The 23,703-nt window shown below is 38.2% G+C and overlaps 1 protein-coding gene across 1 annotated transcript in view; it reads right to left on the reverse strand.

Moving 5' to 3' along the window:
- The window catches only part of ITSN1 (intersectin 1), a 189,781-nt gene that overhangs the window by 70,662 nt on the left and 95,416 nt on the right, over positions 1–23,703 (reverse strand). Inside the window, 5 exon segments of the mRNA XM_032472559.1 lie at positions 6,693–6,814; positions 8,114–8,343; positions 10,901–11,028; positions 23,092–23,231; positions 23,370–23,457. Coding sequence (XP_032328450.1) covers positions 6,693–6,814; positions 8,114–8,343; positions 10,901–11,028; positions 23,092–23,231; positions 23,370–23,457 — 708 coding nt within the window.

Raw genomic sequence — 23,703 nt, forward strand, 5'->3', positions numbered from 1 at the left:
TAATAGTACCTGATTTATTATGGTTATTGTGAGGAATGATAAGTATGTAGAACACTGCCTGGAGTATGAGATGGGCTTAATGACAGATTCTCTAAAGCCATCTCTCCTGATGTCCAGCTGACTCTGTATTGCAGTCCTCTTTTGTTCTGTTCTAAAAGCCTAGTCTCTATTTGACCCTCACTTTAGGTGACCAGAGATTTCTGGTTCTCTATGGGGAGTTCCCTGCTCTAGAAACCTGTCTAGTACCCCGGGCGCTGTGGGTTGGCCTTCTTATCTTCCTTTAAGGGCTGGAATGTGACCCCTGCTCACAGCCTGCCTGAAACTCCTACTGGTCCGTCCTAGTGGGCCTCCTGGAAGGTCAGCTGCTTTACTTAATTATGTCCTGTGACCTACTGCTAGCTGGTTAACCAGACTTTGGGTCGACATCTGCAACTGGATCTGAAGCCCTGAGGGAATGTTCCCTGGGCAGGTCCAGCCCACACCCTAGTTAAGCACACCGGCCTTGTCCCTGATATGACGGAGAACAGGCTTCACCGCCGCAAGGGGCTGGTGCATACTTCGGAAGGGGAGAGGGGGCCACCTCAGCCTCGTATCCCTGCAAACAAGAGTTTCTGCCACCCTTCAGGGCAACAGTGACATCCCTTCAGGGCAACAGTGACATCACTATTTCACTCTGAATCAAGGAAAATCACGGGTCAACGTGAACAAACGATAGTCTCAATTAGTTTGATTTATTTATAGGAATCTATTCATTTAAATTTTAAGATTCAGAGAATATAGTAAAAATTCATTCTTAATGTTCAATTAAATTAACCACTTAGGAAAAAGCACAGAGTCTCAGTATGAAAATGAGAAATGCTTCTTCCTGGATTTGAAAGACTTTACTCATAATGCCAATGGGGGTGGTGGGGGTGTGGGGGTGGGGGCAGGCAATATATGTGCTTGGCATGCATGAGGTCCTGGGTTCAATCCCCAGTACCTCCACTTAAATAATTAAATACATGCATAGCTAATCACCCCCTCCCCCAAAAATAAAATATTTTTTAAATGTCAATCCAATTGTATAAAACACTACACAAGATTAGGACAGAATAAGCAAAGTCAAGCACATACTTCTTTGTAATGTGGTTGCCTGTAATTTGGACTTATACATACAAAGGGTAAATTCACCTATTGGTAGCTGGAAGTCAGGGGGATTTTAATAATAATAGTGTTGGCCTTAATACAGTTTCGTTTAATCAGCCCCACTATAACACCTCAAAGCATTTGGGGGTCATTCTAGTGAAACGCCAAAGTAGGAAGCACAAACCCCAGATGTTGCTTACACGTTTGGGAACATGTTACAGATCCGGTCCACACAATGTTAGTGATCATGCACTGCCTACTGGAGGGCACCGATGCAACAGTCAAGTGCACACAGCAGCTACCAGGTTCAAGTACAAGTGGCCGAAACCCAATACTCTATCTCTTCTCTCAACATTTATATGCTTCGTGACTGCCATCTTCATCAGGCAGTACTGATATTTCTAAAGCCAGAAACTCTCTCTCCTCTTACAAACAGGACAAAGAGCAAACAGGTTCACACTGTACACTGACTTAGACCTGCTGGTGTGGCTGCCCAGGATGTGCTGGGGCGGGGCAGGGGGGCTGTGGGGAGCAGCACGGGTTTCATGCATTTGCCAGTTTGGAAATACGAGGTTTCCCCCTAACCACCTGGATGAGGACATTAAAATTGTTTTCTAAAGCTCTTATCTAGAGGTTAGCAAATTTCCCCTCTAACTTTCACAACCACTCAACTCTGCAGCTGTAGGCAGGATGTAAATGAACAAGTCTGAATGTGCTCCAATAAAACTTTATTACAAAACAAGCAGGAGCTGGATTTGGCCCACTGCCTCGGAATTATGTGTGTCCTGGTCCCTCAACACAGCAGTGATACTATGACCAACAGGCTTAGATGCTAAAGTTATGGAAATGTAAGAAAGGCAGGAAAGAAAAGGTATTGACTACATTAAAAAAGAAATCTTTATCAAGAGAAGAAAAGGAAAAAAGAATGAGTTTAAACTGTTAGAAGAGCATCACTCAATTAAGAGATAATTTTCTGAACGAACTGACTAGTTGATGGCTGACACCCACTAAAGAAGTCTCCATTTTTGGCTATTTCTAAGAAGAGGATATTTTCCAGAATGGTTTGGGGTTCGTCCTAACTGGGAAAAAAAGATTAGATCAGTGGTTCCCCCAAACTGACTCCCTGACAGAACCACCTGGAGAAGATTTTGAACCCTAAATACCAATTAAAAGTGCCCAGAGTCTCTGGGGGTGAGCCCCAGCTAGGTTATTTTTTTAAGCTCCCTGAGCAGGACTGATGCACTCAGGCCTCCACCATTTAGGACCTGCTGAGTTTGATGATGAGTCCATATTTTTAAGATAAACTTCAACAGAACAGTGAGTAGAGGTGTTCTAATTTCTTTTGCTATCCCAATACACTGTGGATGTCAAATCTGACTCATTCACCCTCCAGGTACTGGGACCTCCGGATCAGAAGGCAGGCCAGAGATTTTCAAAGTGTCTAAGCCTTAGCTGTCAAGGTCAAACTCAGTTAAGACACTTCCATTCAGAAGTCTTCCCTGAGCACATGAATTTACTCTGATTCCTCTCTTCTTCTAAATTCCTAGCAGAGTTAGTGAGCATTCATCGGGAACTTCATCACACATTGGCTTTTTCATGTGTTTCTCCCTATTTTTCAAACAAGATTTTAAGTATATGAATGGCAGACATGCTCATATATTTTTTTGTATCATCAACAACATTTAGAACAGGAATACATTTATATACATATATAAAGGACCATTTTAATTTTTGTTAATCATGAAAAAATATTTTTTGAGAAAACTGGGCTGATAATCAAGTTTCTTCAAAAGCAAAATGTTTTTTAAAGCCCCCTCCAGGACTGCCTACATTAAAACAGGAAACGTTGCTAGACCTAAAATCTAACACGTATTGCCAGCTATTTCTCAAAAAAATTTGAGAAATCTGAGAATCTGATGATTACTATCCCCACAAAGGTAAGTGAACTCCTGACTATTCAACTAAGAAAGATTGATAGGAATGTTCTAGTGCATAGTTTTCATGATCATGTTCCTTAACTGCAAACTTTATGAAATTTTAAAAATAGTTACTGTTACATGTCAATTTCCTTTTTTTTTTTTTTTTTTGCATCGATTGTTAACTTCACAAAGATAATACAGTTGAGAGCATTTGGGTGTCACGTTGCGTTCTGTGGTATAAAATGAAGGCACCACTGCTGTCCCTTCAGCAAGAGAATATGGTATGCCTAGACCCCTCCTTACATATTTGGGATGTCTGGGATAAAGTAAACACCATTCTGGGCCTGCACAGACATTCTGTTATAATTGTTGAACTTGGATTCATTTTTAGTGTTTTATTAAAAATTACAAATGTTGGTACATTTGTCAGAATGAATATAGAAGTACATAAAATTAAACATGAACCCCCTCTCTACCTCTACCCAGAGGTAACCACTGTTAATAGTCTGATGTCTGTATTTCCAGACTATATACATACAAACATTCACATATATACACGGTTTTTTATAACCAAATGCAATTATACTCTACATACTCCTGCTTTTTTACTGGAGAGTTTATTTGTACACGTAGATCTATGTAATTTTTAAAAGCATTTTCATTATATTTACTGTTTAGCTGTATCATCAATTATTTAAACCATTCCCTTACTGATGGATATTGGGCTGTTTGTTTTTTGCTTTTATCAACAATGCTGCAGGGAGACATCCATGCACACATTTATTTCTGCACGTGCCAGAAGCAGCCTAGATGAGGGAGAGTCACAGAATTCCTGGGTCAAGGGGAATGAGAATTTTAAATTTGAATAGGTATCACCAAACTGCCTTCCAAGTGGCTTAGCCAATTCATACAACCATGCTGACAATGTATATTACTATTCACTTCCCTGCACTCTTGACAAAGCTGGGTATTAGCAAACTTTTTAATCTACTCAGCTGAGAGATGAAAAGTGCTGTCTCATTTTTCAAAATATGCATTTTCCTGATCACCAATGAAAGCGGTATCCTTTTGTATATTTTTTAAATCATTTACTTTTCTTCATCTGTGAATGTCTCTTTATGTCCTCAGACAATGTTTTTAAGGTGTGGGTTTCTTTCATATTAACTTTTCAGAGTCTTTATGTAATATGGAGAGGGGCTCTTTATTTCTTATGTATTTTGCAGTCTACAAGATTTAATTTTTTAATATGGTCAAATCTGTCCATTTTGGTCATTTATGGCTTCTGGTTTTAACTCAGAAAGGCATTTCTTAGCCAGAAAATTATTCCAGTATTCTCCTTAAAAAAGAGAAAGAAAAGAAGAAGGAAAAGAAAAAGAAAAAAAAAAAACTTTTAAATAAGAATTTTAACTTTAACCTACTTGGAACTTACTTTTGTCCACAACCTGAGACACAGACTTGACCTAATAACTTGCCAACACAGAGCTTTTGAATTAGTCCTTACACGGAATCGAGCAAAGAGAAACCAGGTACATGAACTTTTACATCTGTTCTTCTTTTTTAATTTTAAGCACAACCTACCACACAAACTCAAAACGTATTTTCACTGCCACAACAACACCCAAAGATATGTGTACTTACACAGAATTAAAGCGATTTAAAAGAACAAAACATTTAATAAGATGCAGACTTCCTGACAGTCAGTGGCACTCACCCATTCCCCTTTAACCTCCACCAGGAAAGCGCAGGTTTGAAAGCAAGGCAAAATAAATGTTTAATGCAATGTTGTGTTCTCACAGTATATCTACATTCTATTCTCCGAGTGGAGCTGCTGCTTTACTAGCCAATTTGAGGAAAAGGACTCAAAAGCACTGTAACAAGACTATGTTTTCCCCCAAAATAGCAATATTTACTCATTAAAATATAGATCACCTGTAACATTTCCTCATCGTAACACTTTGTAACCCTTCCTTATCTCAAGAAGAAAATGTTACTTTTCTACATCTTGCATTGCAACAAAGTACAGTTTCAAAAACATCAGGCTTTTTTTTCCCTTTTTTCTTTCTTTTTTTTTCTTTTATTTTTTACAGTGCAAAAAAGCAACTTTGTAGTGAGGTCCTATCTGCTACAGCATTGTAACTTCATAATGTTTAGATTTCTGCTACTGCATTTTATTTAGCTAATTCACAGTTCATCTGCTTTACAAGGCACCATGTTGAAAGACCAGGCAGGAGGAGTGAAGCAGCCTCTTCCATTAGGGAAGAGAAAACGGGGCAGAGGCTGAGAAACACGCCATTCACGTGCAGAGTGCTGTGCCCACACTTGAGAGAAACCAGCAGTTCTTTCTGTAAAGAATGAGAGGCTGGCACCCAGGCATTCAAAAACTGTTTGCTGAATGAAGACAAGGAGATTATTTGAAGTGGGTTTCATTATTGTCAAGGAGCTGTTGACTTTTAAAGATTCTGGACCATTGGCTGTGACTCCCTTATTTCCAGTCCATAAGAACTGGAGAAAAAGCTATCAGAAAGTAAGGGGAGAAGGGATTGAGTTCTCTTTAAGGACTAGACACTGTTCTTTCTATATATTTTTGCCCATGAAAGATCATATCCTCTACATACAGATACAATACAGAAATGCAAGGTGAATGCATGAGTAATGATAGTGAATGCACAACACTCTTTTATACTTCAGACGTGGGTTCCGAGTATGGGAAACGTGTTTGTCTCAATTCTCTTTCTCTCACTCTTTTTTTTTTTTGTTGTTGCTTTGGGGAGGGGTGCAGGGAGGCAATTAGGTTTACTTTTTTTCAATTTTTATTTTTTAATGGAGGTACTGGGGACTGAACCCAGGGCCTCGTGCATGCTAAGCACACACTACCACTGAGCTATACCCCTCAACCTTGTTTGTCTCAATTCTTAACTTTCATGGTTCTTTTACAACTCTGAACCATTCTCGTTAAAAAAAAAAAAAAAAAAAAAAAAAAAGCCAACAGTAATGCAAAGGTTGACCACTTCTCTCATTCTTAAGTTAATAAGTTGGTTGAGGAACTGCTGTTTTCTTTTAGGAAATCATTTAGGTCACCCACCTTGCATTATTCTTCCTTAATTCTTACTATAGTTTTAGTTACAATCATAGGATTATATTTAATTATTACTGTAATTAAAGAAGCTGTGACAGCAAAATCCTAAACTCTTTCATCTGTTCATTTAGGGAGAAGGAAAGCAGATTAATTGTATTTAAATCCTAACTCTTCATACAATTCAAAGTTTACACAATTAAAGGGGGAAAAAAAAGACGGCTTGACCCAAGGATAAAAGTTATCATTGGCAACTATGAAAATGATGATCAAGTATTTTGCACTTAAAAAACTATTATTACCAGAGCTTTACAGACTTAAAAATATGCAAAGCTGTGTTAAGAACCCATTTTCTTCAACAACTCTATTTTAAAGTGATGTTAGGATACATTTTTCAATACCATTTTTCACTCTACTAGAAAAGGAAGAAGACTGAGGCTATTCTTCAAAACCCCAAATGCTAGATTATTAGATTTCACACTTGCCAACAATTTCACAGCTGTTAAATAAAGTACAGAAAGAGGACAGATGCTAATCATCAGCAGAAATCACATTTTCTCTGGAGTCTTTCTTACCATGACTATATCTCCTGGCTGGATCGTGATTTCGTCATGACTTCTGGACTCGAAGGGATACAGTGCTCGGTAATACACCACTTTTACATTCTCCTGTGCAGAAATTGTAAGTGGGGCTTTTTCTGTTTACAAGAAAAGGAGAAGGGAACAAAAACAAAACATTACGCGGAACACAAACGCATGACACAAGCCGAATGACTGACACCTCCTCCACTGCCTGTCTTAACATCTGAACTTTTCCTGTCTATTCAAGGAATTTCTGGAACACGCAGTGAAGATGGGTTTGGTTCTGAAACCAAAGGAGAGCCAAGTCTGATGTCAGCAACTCCAACCCATCAGAGAGACCATTAGTGGATTCTAAACAAAGGTCATCCCAGTGCTGAATGCAGTGAGGCTGTCTAAGGCCCCTGGTCTCCAGCTCCTGGCTTAGGCTCCAGCAGCGCACATCTGTAAAGCATCGAGGCCTCTCTCCCCACGCCCAGGGTGCCCAGTGCGATGCAGCAGTTCGAATGCGACCCAAACGTGAATCAGTCAACTCACATGGAAGGGGGCAAAGGAGCACAACTTTAACTTCCCACATTAAAAGACAAGCAAATACTGATGTAGGCCTTGCCTGCCTTTTCCCCTGGACTGCACTCAGCTTGAGGCAGGGAAGGTGTCAGCCTCCCTCACCCCCCATCCCTGCCCACTGGGCAAACAGGAAACAAATTAACATTTATCATTTGCCATACAAAGGAAAAGGCAATCACTTCCTTCAGCTGAGTATCATCTGCAAAGCTTTACAATACCCTTCAGTCACACAAGCATTTAAAAAATACATTCTAGTTTGCATCTGATCTAAAGGATAATATTTTCCAGCTGTTTCAAAGTCTTTCATTTATCATGATGTAAAGAGGCAACTTATGTTCAAAGAGCAAAAAAACAAAAAACAAAAAACAAAAAAACCAGTCTCACAAGGTAAAAGCAGTTGTGTGCAGTGCAGACTGGAGATGGTGAATGCCACGCCAGTGCAGGCAAGGGGAGAAGTGACACTTCCTGCTGCTGAAGTAGTTCAGAAATTCCCAGAGAACGTTAACAAACCGGAGAAGCAGCAGGTTCTGTTTTGCGGGAAAGGTTATGACCTCCATTTGGAACCCAGATGTATGAATGGGGCTTGGTAAATGAAAGAAGCTTTATGCCACTTTTGCCTGCAAAGGACCTCTGGATGCCAGTGTAATGGGGCCAAAGGCTGGCACGGTGGTAGAAGAACTAAGCAGATATCTAACGATGGTGCACTGAACAGCTGCACCATCCAAACAAAGACACTAACATTCTCATCTCTATTAATACAGCCAAGACGGAGCCTGATTAGACATGGACATTTCCCGAGAGGATCTGGGAGAAGAGGACTTATTTGCCAGAATCATTTTGGCCTCTCGTACCTGCGGTGGACCAGGGTGCTTGGACAGCGGGCTTAGCTGGTTCTGGATGTGGATGGAAGAGCCGACTCAGCTTGTCCTGCATTTCCTGTTTGCCCTTTTCCTCACTGTCCTTCTTTTTGACACTCTCTTCCCTTTTGAGTTTTTCCTCCTCGTGGGGTTTTCTCGGCCGCGGATGCTCATCATCTTGTTGAACGTGCTCAAGCCACTGTTGGTCCCTTTCCTGAGCTCGTCTGTCAACAAAATGCCTGATTACAGCAAGGAAGCAACTCCAAGTCAACACTGCCGCTGCCTCTTTTCACAAGAAGCTCCGTCTAAGTCAATGGGATGCTAAACATCAAGGCATCTTGTTCTTCAGATGGAGGGGTCTGAATCAGGGAAACAGAGGCTCTCGGGGGGCTCCCCTTCCCAGTGAGATGAAATCACATGATTTAGACAACACAGTAAGCCAATTTCTGATGTATCTTCCACAGCGATAGAAAAAGAACAAAAAGACTTCTCAATTTTAAAGCTGGTAAATAACTGCCAAGAAAAATGAAAGCCAAAAAACACACAGGAACGTAACTTCCACGAAAAGAAAGAACACCCAACACTGCAAATGAAATACTGCTTAAAAAAGTCCCTGAATAATTAGACCATTGAGGGGACATGCCACATTTACACGCACACACGGGGCTCTCCACAACTGACATGGAAAAGCAAACGGTTATTCTGAACACTTGAGGTAGTGAGCGTCTCTCACTAAGCAATAGTTTCTATATATTCTACTGAACCTGATTACTTTGTGTTTGTGCTTCAAAGTAGCTGACATCAAGAGAGAAACTGTGATTAAACCCAGGCCTTGAAAAGTATGGTGACCTCAGCCTGAAATCCATAGGAGAAGACTGGAAATGATTCTTCTCTCATTCTATAGTATTTTATAAAATCAGACAACACCTTAAATGAAACTCATGTGCAAAAATAAATGATATTGTGTTAATAATAACTAGTCCTCCAGGTTTGCTGGCTACGAAGTTAACCCTCACACCAGGAAGATAGGTCCTGTCGTCAGCCGCTTTCTACAGATGACGACAATGAGGCCAAGGTGGTAAGTGACTTGCCCAAGGTCACACAGCCACATTGGCCCGGGGTTCAATCCAGACAGCTTGGTTCTAAAGTCCACACCCTGAATCGCTAGCCTGTGACATGGCCAATGCACAAAGGTCATCTCCCGGAATCAGAAAACAGCCGAGGGCACGTAATATAAACAAATAAAACTTCTACTCTCCATTTTAAAAACACTATGTTTACTCTGTATAAACATGAAAATGTCCTGCAGTGGAATCCTTCGTAATTTAAATCTTAAGCATTTTATTTATAATTTTTAAAACATCTTTTAAGAAAGCAATGGAAAACATTTTTTGGAGGGATAGGGATGTTAATTGTTACTCATAACAACAACAGAAAAAACACAATAAAATTTGCTTAACATATTCTACTAATAAAGGTCACTACTTAAAAGGAATATACGTATGTATATGCATGACTGGGACACTGTGCTGCACACCGGAAACTGACACGTTGTAACTGATGGTACTTCAATCAATCAATCAATCAATCAATCAATCAATCAATAAATAGTCACCACTTATAAAAGCATATAACCACGTAATTTCTGAAGTTAAATTTTGGGTACTATTTATCATATAATTATAAGCAGAAAATTTAAACTTTCTGTATTATGAGACTGTGTGTTTATTTGTACTCTGCAGGAATGTGAAAGTTCGGCACAGTATATTGTAAATAGTAAATTAGGAAGATAAGAAAAGGATGGAGTTAGAGTTAATCAATACAGCCAAGGAATTAATTCTTGGGCATAATCCTACCTCCAAGAAAACCATAAAATAGTTCTGTAAATTGGTTTGAGACCTGACCTACTTACCCAAAGGCAAGAAAAAAACCCCAAACACCAGACGTAGAATGCTACATGGACCCATAAGCCAAAAGCACACCACCCTGGGCAGTTACACTGAGCTTTGCCCACTAAAGACAATGACTTTCCTAAAGCATCTCTTTCTTCATCTTCTCAGTCTAATTTCAATAACCAAATTATATAATTTATACTATATCGGGATATTTGGTCATTTTTGTTTCTTGGGAGCCTAAAATCAGCTTGAAGTTTAAAAAACAAATATCCAATAACAAAATCAGACACACCAAAAGTTAAATAAGTTTCTACAATTGACTACCGAAAGCTACAAGTAAAAATAAAAGACAACAAACACAAATACTCAAACAAAAAGAAACAAAAATGTGTCTGTGTCCTAAACAGCAACAGCAACAGCAAAAGCAAATTCCCTCCTTTTGAACTTGTTTAATCTGTAGTTGAAAAAAAGAAGAAAGAAGATGGTGTGACACACTGTCAGTCCCAGTGGAGAAACCCTGTGTGGCCAGTGAGCTCAGGGACTTTGATTTCAAACCCAGTACTCTGACCGCCACTGTTATTAAAAGGCTGTGAACTGGAAACGCATCTTGGTCATTGGCATGCAAATGAGCATACCAAGTGTCCCAATTTCCTTGTATAATTCCATTTATCTACATCGTCAGAGCCTGAGAGAGCTCTGGGAACTAACCAAAACCTTCAGGGGGTACTTCTATATGCGAAGATTTACATATACATGTGTTCGTGCTTATGCACACATTGAAGACAAGGCTCTTTCTGGTGTGGTCAGTACTTGGAGAAGCCCGGCACAGAATAGTAAATACTCAAAGTTCCTTCCAGATGGTCCACAATCCACTGAAAAGACTCACCTTTGGGCTTCTTCTTTTTGTTTTTCTAATTCTAGGATCTTTCGTTCTTGTTCTTTCTGTTTCAGTCGTTCAGCTTCTATGGACTTCTGTTTCTGGAGTTGCTGCTTATTATGGATTTCCCTTAATTCCTACAAATAGTCAAGACACAGTTCATGTAACACCACCAGCTGACAGACATTTCCACTGTGGAGAAGCCCAGACACTTAGGAGATAAAGCTTCAGGAGGTCTGGAAAACATGATCTGGGAAAACAGAAATCACTCTACATTTTGACATGACTGATCTCTGAAAGTTGTTCTAGATCGTATTTTAGTTGAGTCACAACACACTGCACCTTGTCTAGAAGAAGTTTGCTAATGACAAGTATTAGAGAAACCACACAACTCAAGACTCAGCAATAATAATGGAACTTGATCAGTTTTAAGACATGGTGGTGATCACGAATGCAACCTTAAGGTTCTTTCAATAATGAATCAACACTCAGCCTCCACTGGCTTTAAAGATAAACCCACTTCTTCACAGACTCCCTCCATCTAACCATTACAACCTCACGTTCTTCTTGTGACATGCTGCCTTAGAACAAAAGAACGTCCCTTTGCTCCACAACCTTGAGTCTCCTGCACACCCCTTTGGGTCTATTTTTCTTCAAATCAGACCTCTTTTGGTGCATCTCTTCTTACTAAAACCATGTGTGAAACTGTCAGCTGCCCCAAACTAAACCAGCAGTCAGACTGAAAGTCTAAGCTATAATTTGATCACCACTTTGGATCCGATTTCCTTATTTGACACTAGCATAGGAATAAGTAATTTCCTTAACAGGTTACTGAAAATAAAGTGTGTTTTATGATATTTAAAGTATTGAAGTCAGAAGATGAAACACCCAGAAGTCTGAAGAACAAAGAAATACCTGTTGGGGGAGTGGGAGAACCCCTTGATTCCATAGGAATCAAATGTTCACTAACAGATCCAGTCACCAAACCTCCTCTTACTTGCGTCAACAATACATCAGATGAGTCAAAGTGACCAGTAGAAACAAGAGAGAATTTCCAGTTGACTTCTTGGTCTGGCTAACTAGGGGGGCAGTCCAGGGGTCTATATGGTGAGGTTTAAGAACTAAGGCCTGCCCTGTCTTCTCTAGTCTTGCTCATTGGTAAGTCTGGACAGGTAGGTTTCTTCCTGCCTTATTCCTACCTTTAGATTCCATCTGGAGATTGGACATCAAAGATAGGCTGTCAGTAGAAGATAAGTGTTAAAATGCACTTATTCCCGGAGAAAAGCCCTAAGAGTGGTGCCAACCATTTCCTACTAGTTAGATTGTTCTTAAGATAAAGTCAGAAGGCATGTACAAGTGAAACTGAGAGGTCCTAAAAACTAAAAGGGATCAACATGATATGAGAAGAAAGTTTACCTGGAGATCTGGAGGTTAGGGGGAGCAGGGGCAGAGAGAGGTGGGAGGGCTGGAGGGAAGGAGGCACTTGAGATGGAGAAGGAAGGGGCTTCAGTGGAGAGCCCAGCAGGTGAGCCTGGGCATATTCAGGCAGGATGCAGCAGGAAGAGGCACAGCTTTGGTAAGGCACAAATTGGTGGCCTATTCCCTATGGCCACAGCCATGGGGCGTGTGACTTCCAAATTATGAAGGGGACCTGGGACAAGTTTAGCTACAGAGGGGCATGAAAGGCCAAGAATGGAGACTGGTCATAAGTAATAATAAGTAATGATGAAGCCTTGCTCTGTTTAAAGTTCCAGCTAAGAGAAAACCAACACCAGGTAAAAAGAACTCTACTTTTCATTCTTTCTCCCTGACATACCACAGGATCTAAAACGTTAATGCGCTAACAGGATTGCTTTTCACAGTAATTTGGAATCAAGCATAAATAGTAATCTCTGAAAACATGAATGAAAAAACTGGTTCATATTTAAGATTTGATATTTCAAAGACACAGGGAAAACATGGGTTAATTCCTATTAGAGTAATCTGCTCTCTTGGTTCAAGTTAATAACTCTATACGCAAAGGAAAACAGCAGTGGAGTGCTGCTAAATGAACTCTAAAGGTCCTAGGAGGGGCAACCAAAAGTCAGTCCCCGCACAGACTGGGATGGTTCACTCTACCATTGGCCCAATGGCTGAGATCCTGCAAAAGGAAGGGTCAGAAGAGATGAAAGGTTGACTTTTTTCCCCCTATTTTCGAATTTCATCTTCAATTGCATAAAATTCTCAAATTAGTTCAGAAAAACAATTCATAGTAACAGAATATAAGTAAAAGGCACTGAACTGGGAACAAAGATACGAGGATTCTAATCTCAGGTCCCTGATATGGGCCAGTAGCTGAATCAGAGTAGATGATCTATAGGGTTTTGTTTTGTTTTGTTTTGTTTTGTTTTGTTTTGTTTAAGCTTTAAGATCTGTTAAATTCTTAGACACAGTTCATCACCATGAAAATTTATTCTTTATCTCAGTGCCCTTTTTATTTAGGATTTTATTCTTATTGCATAAACCAAAAAGGCATAACCAGTAAGCAGAATAATTCTGAGCTGCAATTAAGTACAAAAGAGCAGGAAATGACAGAGGAGGAATAACATTTTAGCATGATATTCAGAAACCTGATTATATATTAAAAAAGGAAAGTTCTTAGTGGGAGGGTATAGCTCAGTGGTAGAGTACATGCTTAGCATGCACGAGGTCACGGGTTCAATTCCCAGTACCTCTATTTAAATAAAAAAAATAACAAATAAATAAGTAAACCTAATTATCCCCCTACAAAAAGAAAAGTTCTTACTTCATCTAAGAAAACTGCATCTATAGGCAGAGTGATATTCAAAATACTTAACAACATGTACTTACTGCACAAGCACTGGCCAATTAGAATGGATTCCAGCCATGGTGTACCGATGAAGGTTTTTCATTTTACTGGCAAATTACACTGCACATTTCCTTTCTATACTGAGCTCTAGTAAGTGGATATTAATTTATAGATCAATAATTACCAGATACGGCAGAGGGAGGTATAGCTCAAGTGGAGGAGTGCAAGCTTAGCGTGCACGAGGTCCTGAGTTCAATCCCTAGTACCTCCTCTAAATATAAATAAATAAACCTAATTACCTCCCCCGCCACAAAAAAAAACCTAAATAAATAAGTGATTCTTCAAAAAAAATTTTTTTAAATAAAGAAAATTAAAAAAAAAAAATTGCCAGATACAAAGTCAAGACACATGGAAATAAAACCATAACATATGAGGAGGCACTATAAAATGAAAAGCAGTAAGAAGTGAATTGAAAGAATGTATGGGGGAATAAAATCATGTTAATGAGTCAGTTTTAAAATAATTTTTAAATGCATCAAATACATGAAGGAAGACACTCAAAAATTTTTATGGCACATTTTTTGGGGGGGGGGGCAGTGTAAGAGAATTAGAAGCTAAGCTGAACCTATCTTTGGAATTGGCTGAATAAGCTGCAACTTCAAGTACCTCCAAGGAAACAGAGCTTGCAGGAGCCACAGAGTAACAGATGTCAAATGAGGTAACAGAAGGCTCTGACATCTTATGATCCAGATTTGAAGGCAGCAAAAGTTTCCCTGTCATTTCCTTCATCCAAGTCAAATACTGCAGAGATACACAGTCAAGGGTAAGGAAATCAAGAGGCTATGAACAGGTACTTCCTCCCTTTTCTCGGATTTGGGAGTTTAAGACGGCATGAAGCAACATAACAGAAAAGGTATGATTCTGAACTTGATTACCTTTTTTTAAAACGCTGAACTTCTGAGAAGGCAATCCGAGAATGAAGGAATATGTACTAAAAACTAGCTAACAGCTCGCCTTCCCATGCAAGACGAGGGTGGTGGACCGCCAGGCCCCTTCACATGGAGCCCAGGGCGGCCATGTTCCTTCCCGCCTTTTCAACACTGTTTAAGAAACTCAAGTATCAATACAGTTATTGAAAAGTTGCTTTTAAATATTTTTCAGGTGACAAATAAATCTGGCGTCATTAAATTCTTTCTTTATTTATTCAGAAATGAGAGAACTATTGGGAGAAGTAGCTAAGAAAAAATCTACGCTCCCGGAGATCAGCCTGATTTAAGTGACTGTGCAAATTCTGTTAAATCTCGTCACAGTTATTTCTCCATTATAACTAAGTTAAAAATAGAACAAATATGAAACTACTATGAATCAAAACGTAAAATCTCACTTGTGGCTATTCCTAAAATTAACTGACTTTTTTCTAAAATTAGTAACTCTACAATTGCATATTTATTCATGGGCTGCATACTTATCAAGCAATACTTATTGATTATACAACTTTGATGACTTTTCTTCTGAGTTCTATTCAAGGGTATGATATGCTTTACATTAGGTCTAGTGGACAATAGCTTAATATTATCTCCTAGTGAAGTACAGTAACTTATATAATAAGAAATAATTAAGCATTCATTCATGAAGTTTTAGCTACACACAAATACATGGGAAAAATAAAATTTCTACAAAATGTGTACTATATATAAGTTATAATAAGGTTTTTTTCACCAATAATATCTGTAGAATTCTTAGAGCAAAGTTTCTTATCCAGGGTCTATGAATCAGCTTTGGCTCTGTGAACACTATGAAATTACATGCAAACTAGGGTGTATGGGTATTTTTCTTGCTAAGTAAGCTCATAGCTTTTATTTGATTCTCAAAGGGGGGGTGGGAGCAAACATAGATTATAAACCACAATAAGAAAATGATCTGCAACTAAGTATTCTGTCTTGTATTAGTTAAAAGACAATCAGCTTGCTTTTTAACCTCTTTCCTTCAACCAAGAGGGAAAAGTCATTTATTTTCCCCAAAGAATTAAGATATTTGCACCATTAAACATCTCTGGACATCCTGTGGCACGTGGCCAAAGCATTTCAAAAGCAATATGCTTGACAAATTGAATCCTCAAGAAGATCCAATTTTTTGCCCTGAGAAATATGGCTCACTTTCAAGTTTCTAAAGACAGTTGTTCTATTGCTATGCAAGTGGCACAGAATCACTTGATTAAAAAACTCTGTTTCTCCTTCAGTTGGTCTTAGAAACACTCAAAAGTGAATATATTATGTGAAATGATATTTCTTGGAACATAAGGAAGTATCCACCAAACAATACATACGGAATTCCTTTTAAACATTACGTTGCATAAAGGCTTGTGAAGAGAGAAAAAAATTAACTAGCAATAGAAGGCCTATGGAAGGCGAGCAGTTCGTGGACATACATTGCTAATTTGGTCATTTAACTTTTTTGAAAGATTACTCTGCTTCTGGTTTTTGCCTCAGGCTATCTCTTGGAAAAGAAAGATAAAACCAAGCATACCTTGATTAATTACTGGAAATTCCTGAATTCAACACTATACATCAAAAGAAAATCGTGTAGGACACACCCTTTATATTTAAAACAATCTTGGTACTGTTAATATTAAATTGACCTCAAAGGACATTGATCTATGTATCAGCAACAGAAATTTCAAGTGTTTGTTTTGTCTAAACCTAATACTTGCACAAAGTCAAAAGCAGAAGTGCTTTTATTTTATTTATTTTTATTTCCTCCCACACTCCACCCAAGACACTCAGCTGGAGCCTTCCTGGCTTCCACAAAAAACCTCAATGAATGCCAAGAATCTGGAAGCCTCCAGACCCTCCCTGTCCCTGGGAGGCAGCTTGATAAACGAAGAAGGTTCATTGGCTGGTGCTTCTCCAACCCTCTGTTTATCTGTAAGACTTGGGAAGTAGTACCTGTCCTATCTATGGCAAAGGGAAGGTGTTATCAAAAGCAAACAGCTGAATCCATATGGAAGTACCTTGTAAATGTCAACGTCTTGCCTTCCGTACAAATGTTGAGGGAGGGGGGAATTGCAGATTTCACAGCTGAGCATGCTTTCTTTCATATTTAAAAAAATTAAAAAAACTTTATTTTTCACCCAAGGATATTACATAGGATACAATATGAGAATTTTTTAAAGGACTGTTGAGTCTTAAAATACAGTAACTTATCCCAATTAAGTGGTTGTAAAACAAATGGAAAGCTATTAAAGAAAGCCAATCAACAAACCCCATGAAGACAGGGGAACATGTACCTGTGTGGAAAAATCTGAAAAATAACTATTCAAAACAGAAATTTTACCCAAATCAAGGTAAGTCAATATTCCATTTATCACAAATTACAAAATGTATTTGTTCTTGATGCATGAAAAGTGGGAGGAGTATAAAAAATACATTGATTGGTTATTTAAATTCCGGGAAGGGATATACTAATGTTTAAAAACATGCTTAAATATTACTTTTAAATCTGAAGTCAATATTCAACCAAACAGTAAATCCAATCCCCCAGGGCACAGGCGAGTAGTCGATGTATCCTAAGTGCTATGGGAGAGCCGGAGACGAATGAGCTGGGATGTGAGTGTGCACGCACGCCTGGTGTGTGTGTGTGTCTGTGAAGGGGTGAGGCGACAGGTGGACAGAAAGGGGGAGCAGAGCTGGAAAACCCTGTCTTCTCTGCAACAGGGTCTGCTAACTAAGAATCTTCTCCCATGTCTCCCAAGAGGCTTTGCTAGATACCCTTATGTTACCAGAAAGACAAAACTGACTCCTGAAAATCCGAATTTTCCCCAAATGTCTCAGCTTTATTTATGAAGCAATATCCCATTGTTTCAAATGTGTCATTCTAAAGAATAAAACTTCAAGGGGTTTGGCTGAAAAAAGAGAATAAAAAAAGACAACTTTAAGGGGGAGGGTATAGCTCAAGCAGTAGAGTTCATGCTTAGCATGCACGAGGGCCTGAGTTCAATCCCCAGCACAACCATTTAAAAAAAAAAACAAAACCAACTTTTTTTTTCAAAAGACTGGGTTCTGCTTTTTTCCCTCCCCCAATCACCTTTTGTTAAGTATTTTTTTATACCTCAAAAGAAAGCCCCACACTGATACTAAAAAACCCAGGCAACCAACCAATCTATTGGTATGGCATAGAATCTAATACAATAATATCTGTTAATTACTTTGAGTCTTGGGAGTTTTCTAATTATTTTTTCATATTTAAGGAATCTACGTAGTTTCCACAATCACAGGTACATTGAATGAGAGAGCATTACTTCTGTAAAGAAGAGGTCTTTTCAAAAGGATCACACAGGTAAAAAATTAAATTTAATCTTGAACAAAAAAAGACAGTAAATCATGAAACAGCCAAACATTCTACCAATAAGAGAAAGCAACGCTGTTATTTGAATTCACACTGATTTCTCTTCCTGTCTTTGCAGTTCCTCTTTCTGGATCTTTTTCTTTCCTTCCTTGTTTCCCTTCGCATGCATTTTTTTTTCCTGACTTCTCATTCTGTTCTGCAGTTCCTTCTCCAGCTCTTTTCTTTGCTCCCCTGGTTGCTAAACATTTTGCCTTTCACTGCCTTCATAATGAATGAGCCTGCCATGAAAGCAAGTTTCTGAAACCAAGAGCATAAAAGCCTTAGTTAAGCCAAGAATCTTATTTACTATAACTGGCATTCTCATTTCAACAATTCAGTTCCTAGGAGCAATTTTTAGGACAGGTATCATTACGGGCAGAATTTATATTTCTAATATCCTCTTGTGTCTAATTTAACAAGTCATTTATTTCCCAAGTATGTTAAGGAATACAATTCTTAATTTCGAATTAGTCTTAAATAGTGGCATTTTTCTAAGAAATAAAGTACTATTCACTTTTGGAATAGTAATGCTGACTATACTATCTGATGATGGAAATATGCGTATCAACCCAAATAATGACTAAGTGTTGTCTTTCAAATTATGCAGCCACATGGCAAATTCAATGATCTAAAATACGCTTGTTATAAAGACTACAGTATATAGTACCTTATCCAGATTGTAGTTCAGTGCTTCCATCACACACACACACACACACACACACACACACACAAAATTTGTCAAGAGGAAAGATTCACTCATACTGCACGATTTATGGTAACTAATCATTATTAACTTGTACAAAGAAGGCTTAGTACTTCATGGTAAATGCTGTCTTAGACACTGAGCACTCATCTGTGTGGGGGAAAGTGAAGCACAGAGCTGAAGATGGTTCACCATTCTGAGTCTAAGATGTGCACTGCCTGAGTAGGGCATGGAGACCTTTAGAAAGATGTCTAAGTGGATGACACAGCCCAGGAGGACTGCCAGGCACTTCCACGCTGCCTCCCTCCATTGCCACTGACTGAAAGAAAGAAATGCTCTAAGGTAAACGCATTCACGCTAGGACTTGTCCTGCACAGTGACTAGACGGGAACTGACAAGGACTCAACTTTTCAACACAAAACACATCATCTAGTCTCTGTGTGGAGTCTCAATGGAGCTCTGAAAACTCTAAGCTGTGCTTCCGGTTGCTCCTTTGTTATCATAGTTAGCATATTAAAATATGGAACACTAAGCTATCAGTGCCAAGGAAAACTTACAGTAACTACTAACACTGCCAAAGGCAAGGTGAGGTCAAGTGCTGCTGTCCAAAAAGTCCCTATTGGTAATGGTGTCTGACACCTGTTAGACCACAATTTTATACCTATAGCTCAGCACTGTATGTAAGAAAAATAATTATCAGAATGACTCTATGAATTCTCCAAAAAATGTTTGATTCTCCTGTAAAATGAGGTAAAAAGAGAAAGTCATAGATAATCGCTAATTTTAAACTGGTGTTTCTAGAACATGAATACAAGACTATTGATTCCCCAGCATGATAAATTACTTGCTGCATATTGAGTATATTTAAAAAGCAGAAAATCTGGTCCACTGAATTAAAACTACTTTAAGAAGTGTTCATTCATACTAGCAATAATTACTAACAAAATCAATTATTCCTGGTTAAAACGCTGGTCAGATTTTTCATTTGATCATCAAAAAACTAAAATTTACTGTTCACATAAAAGGCAGTGAAAATACAAAGGCTATCGATGGGAATTCTAGCATAAAAGCTTCAACATCAAAGTGCTCTTATTTCCCCCCTTTTCTACAGACCTAAAAAAGCCAGGTTTATTCACCCTGTTTCCTTTTTCAAGTAATTCTTGGTTTTGGGTGATAAAGACAGAAAGACACTTACATGTTGGGATCATTTTTGGAAAACATAAATATCGTATCTATAAGGTAAATGTCTACTAAAATGCATGGAAAAATAGCCTTTTCTAAATGGAAAAAATGAGTTCTTAACTTCCATGAGATCAGACAAAAATGTAAAGGTCCAAGATTCTAGAGACCTTATGCTCCACAGCCCTGAATAACATCTGATCAGAACACTATAAATATGTTTTATATTCTCAGTATGTTGCTACCAATATGAAACAAATACCCAACTGCAAAAGTAATTTTTTTCCCTCTTCAGTTAATGACTTGAGCATTTCCATTACTAGTTATTATGGGTGAGGAGGCATAAGTGTAATTATTGCTTAACTGAAGGAAAAAGGAGAGATTCTCATGAGAATGAATCTGAACTAGACATCTGGTAGATAGACTAAACCAGATTGCATATTGAAAAAAAAAAGCAAAGAAACAAAGGAAAAACTATTTCTCATTCAAGAAACTAAATCCAAGTGTAGTTCCCAATCACAGTCTCATACTTGAGAATCTGGGCTAAAGCAGGGTGTTACTGTTCCCTATATGACCTTATACTTGACAAACTGGACACGACCTTTAGTGTGCATCAAAAGAAGTGAATGGCTTATTGTAAGTAGTTTTGTACCAAAGAAACTGTGAGAGTTGGATTTTGCTGAATGTAGTCCTCATTTATGGTGCCAGCCATTGAATATAGGTTTAATGTTTCGACCAACTGATTTTAAACCTTTGCACTCCATAAGGTATTTCTCCATTGTCACCATACTAGCTGATAATGAGGGAATTAAACTTTCTTTCCCTAGATGAACGATCCATTTTCTTTTCTATACCCTGCGGGCTGGTTTCCCTTTGGGAGAGGGAAGTTTAGCAAATTCACATCATCAGATTCAATGTGTGGGATGACTGGACAGCTGCCATTGTTTCACTCTCAGTAAGGGAGGAGTAATTTTTGCATCGTTAGTGAGGGTGCTGTAAAGACACTGCTGAATCAAGACTAGCATGGGAGAAACCCCAAAGGGTCAGAATGCTGGCTCTCCTGGTCTATTTCATCTTACAAGATACTGTAATTGCTAATGAATACACGCTCTAAAGTCAGGAATAGAAAGGCTTCATATTCTCCAATGTGACTACAATGAAGAAAAGAAAGCAGGAGATACCCAAAAGGTCAAATCTTAAATCTGCCTCTGAGTTGTCTCAAATTATAAATCTTTTGATTCTTCAGTCTGTTTCTGTTTTGGTCTTAACAGATTTGAGAGGAATACTAGAAATAATAAGCAGTAAGGTAACATAACATAGGTCACTAGGTCCTCCAAATGAGTTTTAAATAACAAAATAATATAGCCATACTGACTTAAATTTAAAATAATGAAAAACTAAAATAAAAATTACAGCAGAAAGAAATGTTCTTATTTAAAAATAAGTATATTTGGAAAAAGGACTAGTGAGACAAAGGGCTAAAAAAATTAGCCTTTGTATCAGAGACTGTAATACTGAAGGTAGCATAAGTCAATTAAACACAGTAAGAGTGACTCACAGCATATTTTAAGGATGTTCTCTTTAGCAATGACGATAGTAATGCAACAGCCAAAATAATCTGTAAATCATCTGGGCATTATCAAAAATCACCCACTGGAGTATCATTTTCTCGTATGTAAATCTTGTTTTGGGTCAGATTTTTAGAGAAAGGAATCTTAAGATTAAGGCAGAAATCTGAATTACTACCTGGGTTCAGAAGATAACCTGAATACCTAACAGTCTATATTCCCAGAGACTGTTAAAAAGGACTACAAGCTTGCAACAGTGCCATACTTTTTTTGCTTGAAATAGTGACAAGTCACAGAGTTAATGCAGGGATTTCTATCGTGTTTATTCTAGAAAAGGAGAACTGACAGCGGTACTTTCAATATTGACTTATGACACATCATCACATGTGTACAAATATAGAACATACATATATAGTGCACACACACACAAACACCCATCCTGTATAAGCATAAAGACAAAAAATCTCCGAAACACTAAGTTGGCTCAAATAATATTTCCCCTAAGATCACTTTCCTGAAATTGTACAACTGAGGAAAGTTCATTACTTACTACCTTGAAAAAAAAACAAAAAAACAAATACTAGCTCAGATGTCTAGACAATTTGGCCTAGAATCTCAACTCAAAAGTCAACTAAAAATCTCAGATATGTTTTCTGATTTGTTTTTCTATTTCTACTAATGAAGAACAGGATTTTAACTTTTTCCTAGTGCCAAAAGCTAAACTGTATAAAGGATTGTAGGTTGAAAGAAGAAAATATTTGAGGAAAAAAAGTGTAAAATCCAATTTGTTATCAGAACATAATTGATTAAAAACTCTAATAACTACTTTAATCTAAAGTATGTGATCATTGTTGCTAGGAAATGAACTGTGCGCCTTCCAGTTTTATTACAAGATAATAATCATTCTTAAGATGATAAAGTCGTAAAGTTAAATGAAAAGTATCAAATCAGAAAAAGGCTGTGATCTAACCCCTGCTACATTCCCTAAGAGCTTTGGCATTTCCCTGGGTTTTACTGTGTAAATATGGCAAAACCATACACCACTTCTGCCACGGAGACAGAAGCAATTACTCCACTAGGCAACAAAATTTTAAAATGTGAGGTAACAAAATACAGATCTGTATTCAAGGACAATCTTGAAGGTAAGAAGAGGCAGAAAAATTTTTAGTTTTAAAAGAGACAACAGTTCGTTCTGAGTTGTCTTCAAAGATCAAGCTTTTGGAGCCTAGCTTTTAGAATTCAACTTGATGTAGTTCCCAACAGCCAAAAAGGATGGGGATGTGTAAAAATGTAACTCAGGTTAAAAGACAGATGCCAGGAGACAGGGCCTCTCACTCAGCCCTAATTTAGAGATGCCAAATCCATTTTCATATTTTAAAGGAGAAAAAATTCAACTTAGACTGTTCAGTATTCATCCATAAGTGTGAAGGCTTTCATAAAGGCTGACAAATCAGCACAATATATTTTTCTGCCTGGGAACAAGTATCAACTAATCACCTAGCCAGTTAGAAAAGTGAAGGAGTAGCAGGTACATGTAGGCTGCACACAGAATAGTTACCTTCAGCTGATTGTTGAAAATATCAATCTCCTGTAGTTTTGACCTAGTTTCTTTCTCCACTTCATCCAGTTGGTCTCGGAGCTGCTGCCGAGCTAGTTCTTTTGCTTCTAAGGCTCTTTTCAGTGTGAGAAGTGAATCCCCTATTTCAGAAAAACATTGCAAGAAGGAAAAAACAAATGAGCAGTGAGGAAAAGTGGCTTTTCATGCTCTCATTTCAACTAAGGAAATTCTTGCCAGGAAAAAAAGGAAAATGTCAACCTTAAAAATTAAACACCTACTGTGCAAACTGTTCTGCTGAACTTGTTTTAATTGGTCATTGAGTATCTGTTTTTCTGGGATAAGTCTTCCAAGCATTTGTTGAGACTCCTAGGAGAGAAAGAGAAAACAGCAATGAATGATGCAGAAAACTACCGTGTTTAGACCCTCCAAGTGCAGGCAGGCACAGGTCAGTTTTCTCATCCCTCAAAGACTCTCCTAATCTCATCCCAAATCCTCTATAGTGAAACTGCATTTAATCGCTAGTCAGGGTTCTTGTTTTCTTGCTGAGGAATTAACTGTTGGCCAAATGCTTTTCACTGAAATAAAGTTAAGACAGTTATAGCTCCCTTGATA

Source organism: Camelus ferus, chromosome 1 (genome assembly GCF_009834535.1).
Source record: "Camelus ferus isolate YT-003-E chromosome 1, BCGSAC_Cfer_1.0, whole genome shotgun sequence".
In the NCBI taxonomy this organism is placed as follows: domain Eukaryota; kingdom Metazoa; phylum Chordata; class Mammalia; order Artiodactyla; family Camelidae; genus Camelus; species Camelus ferus.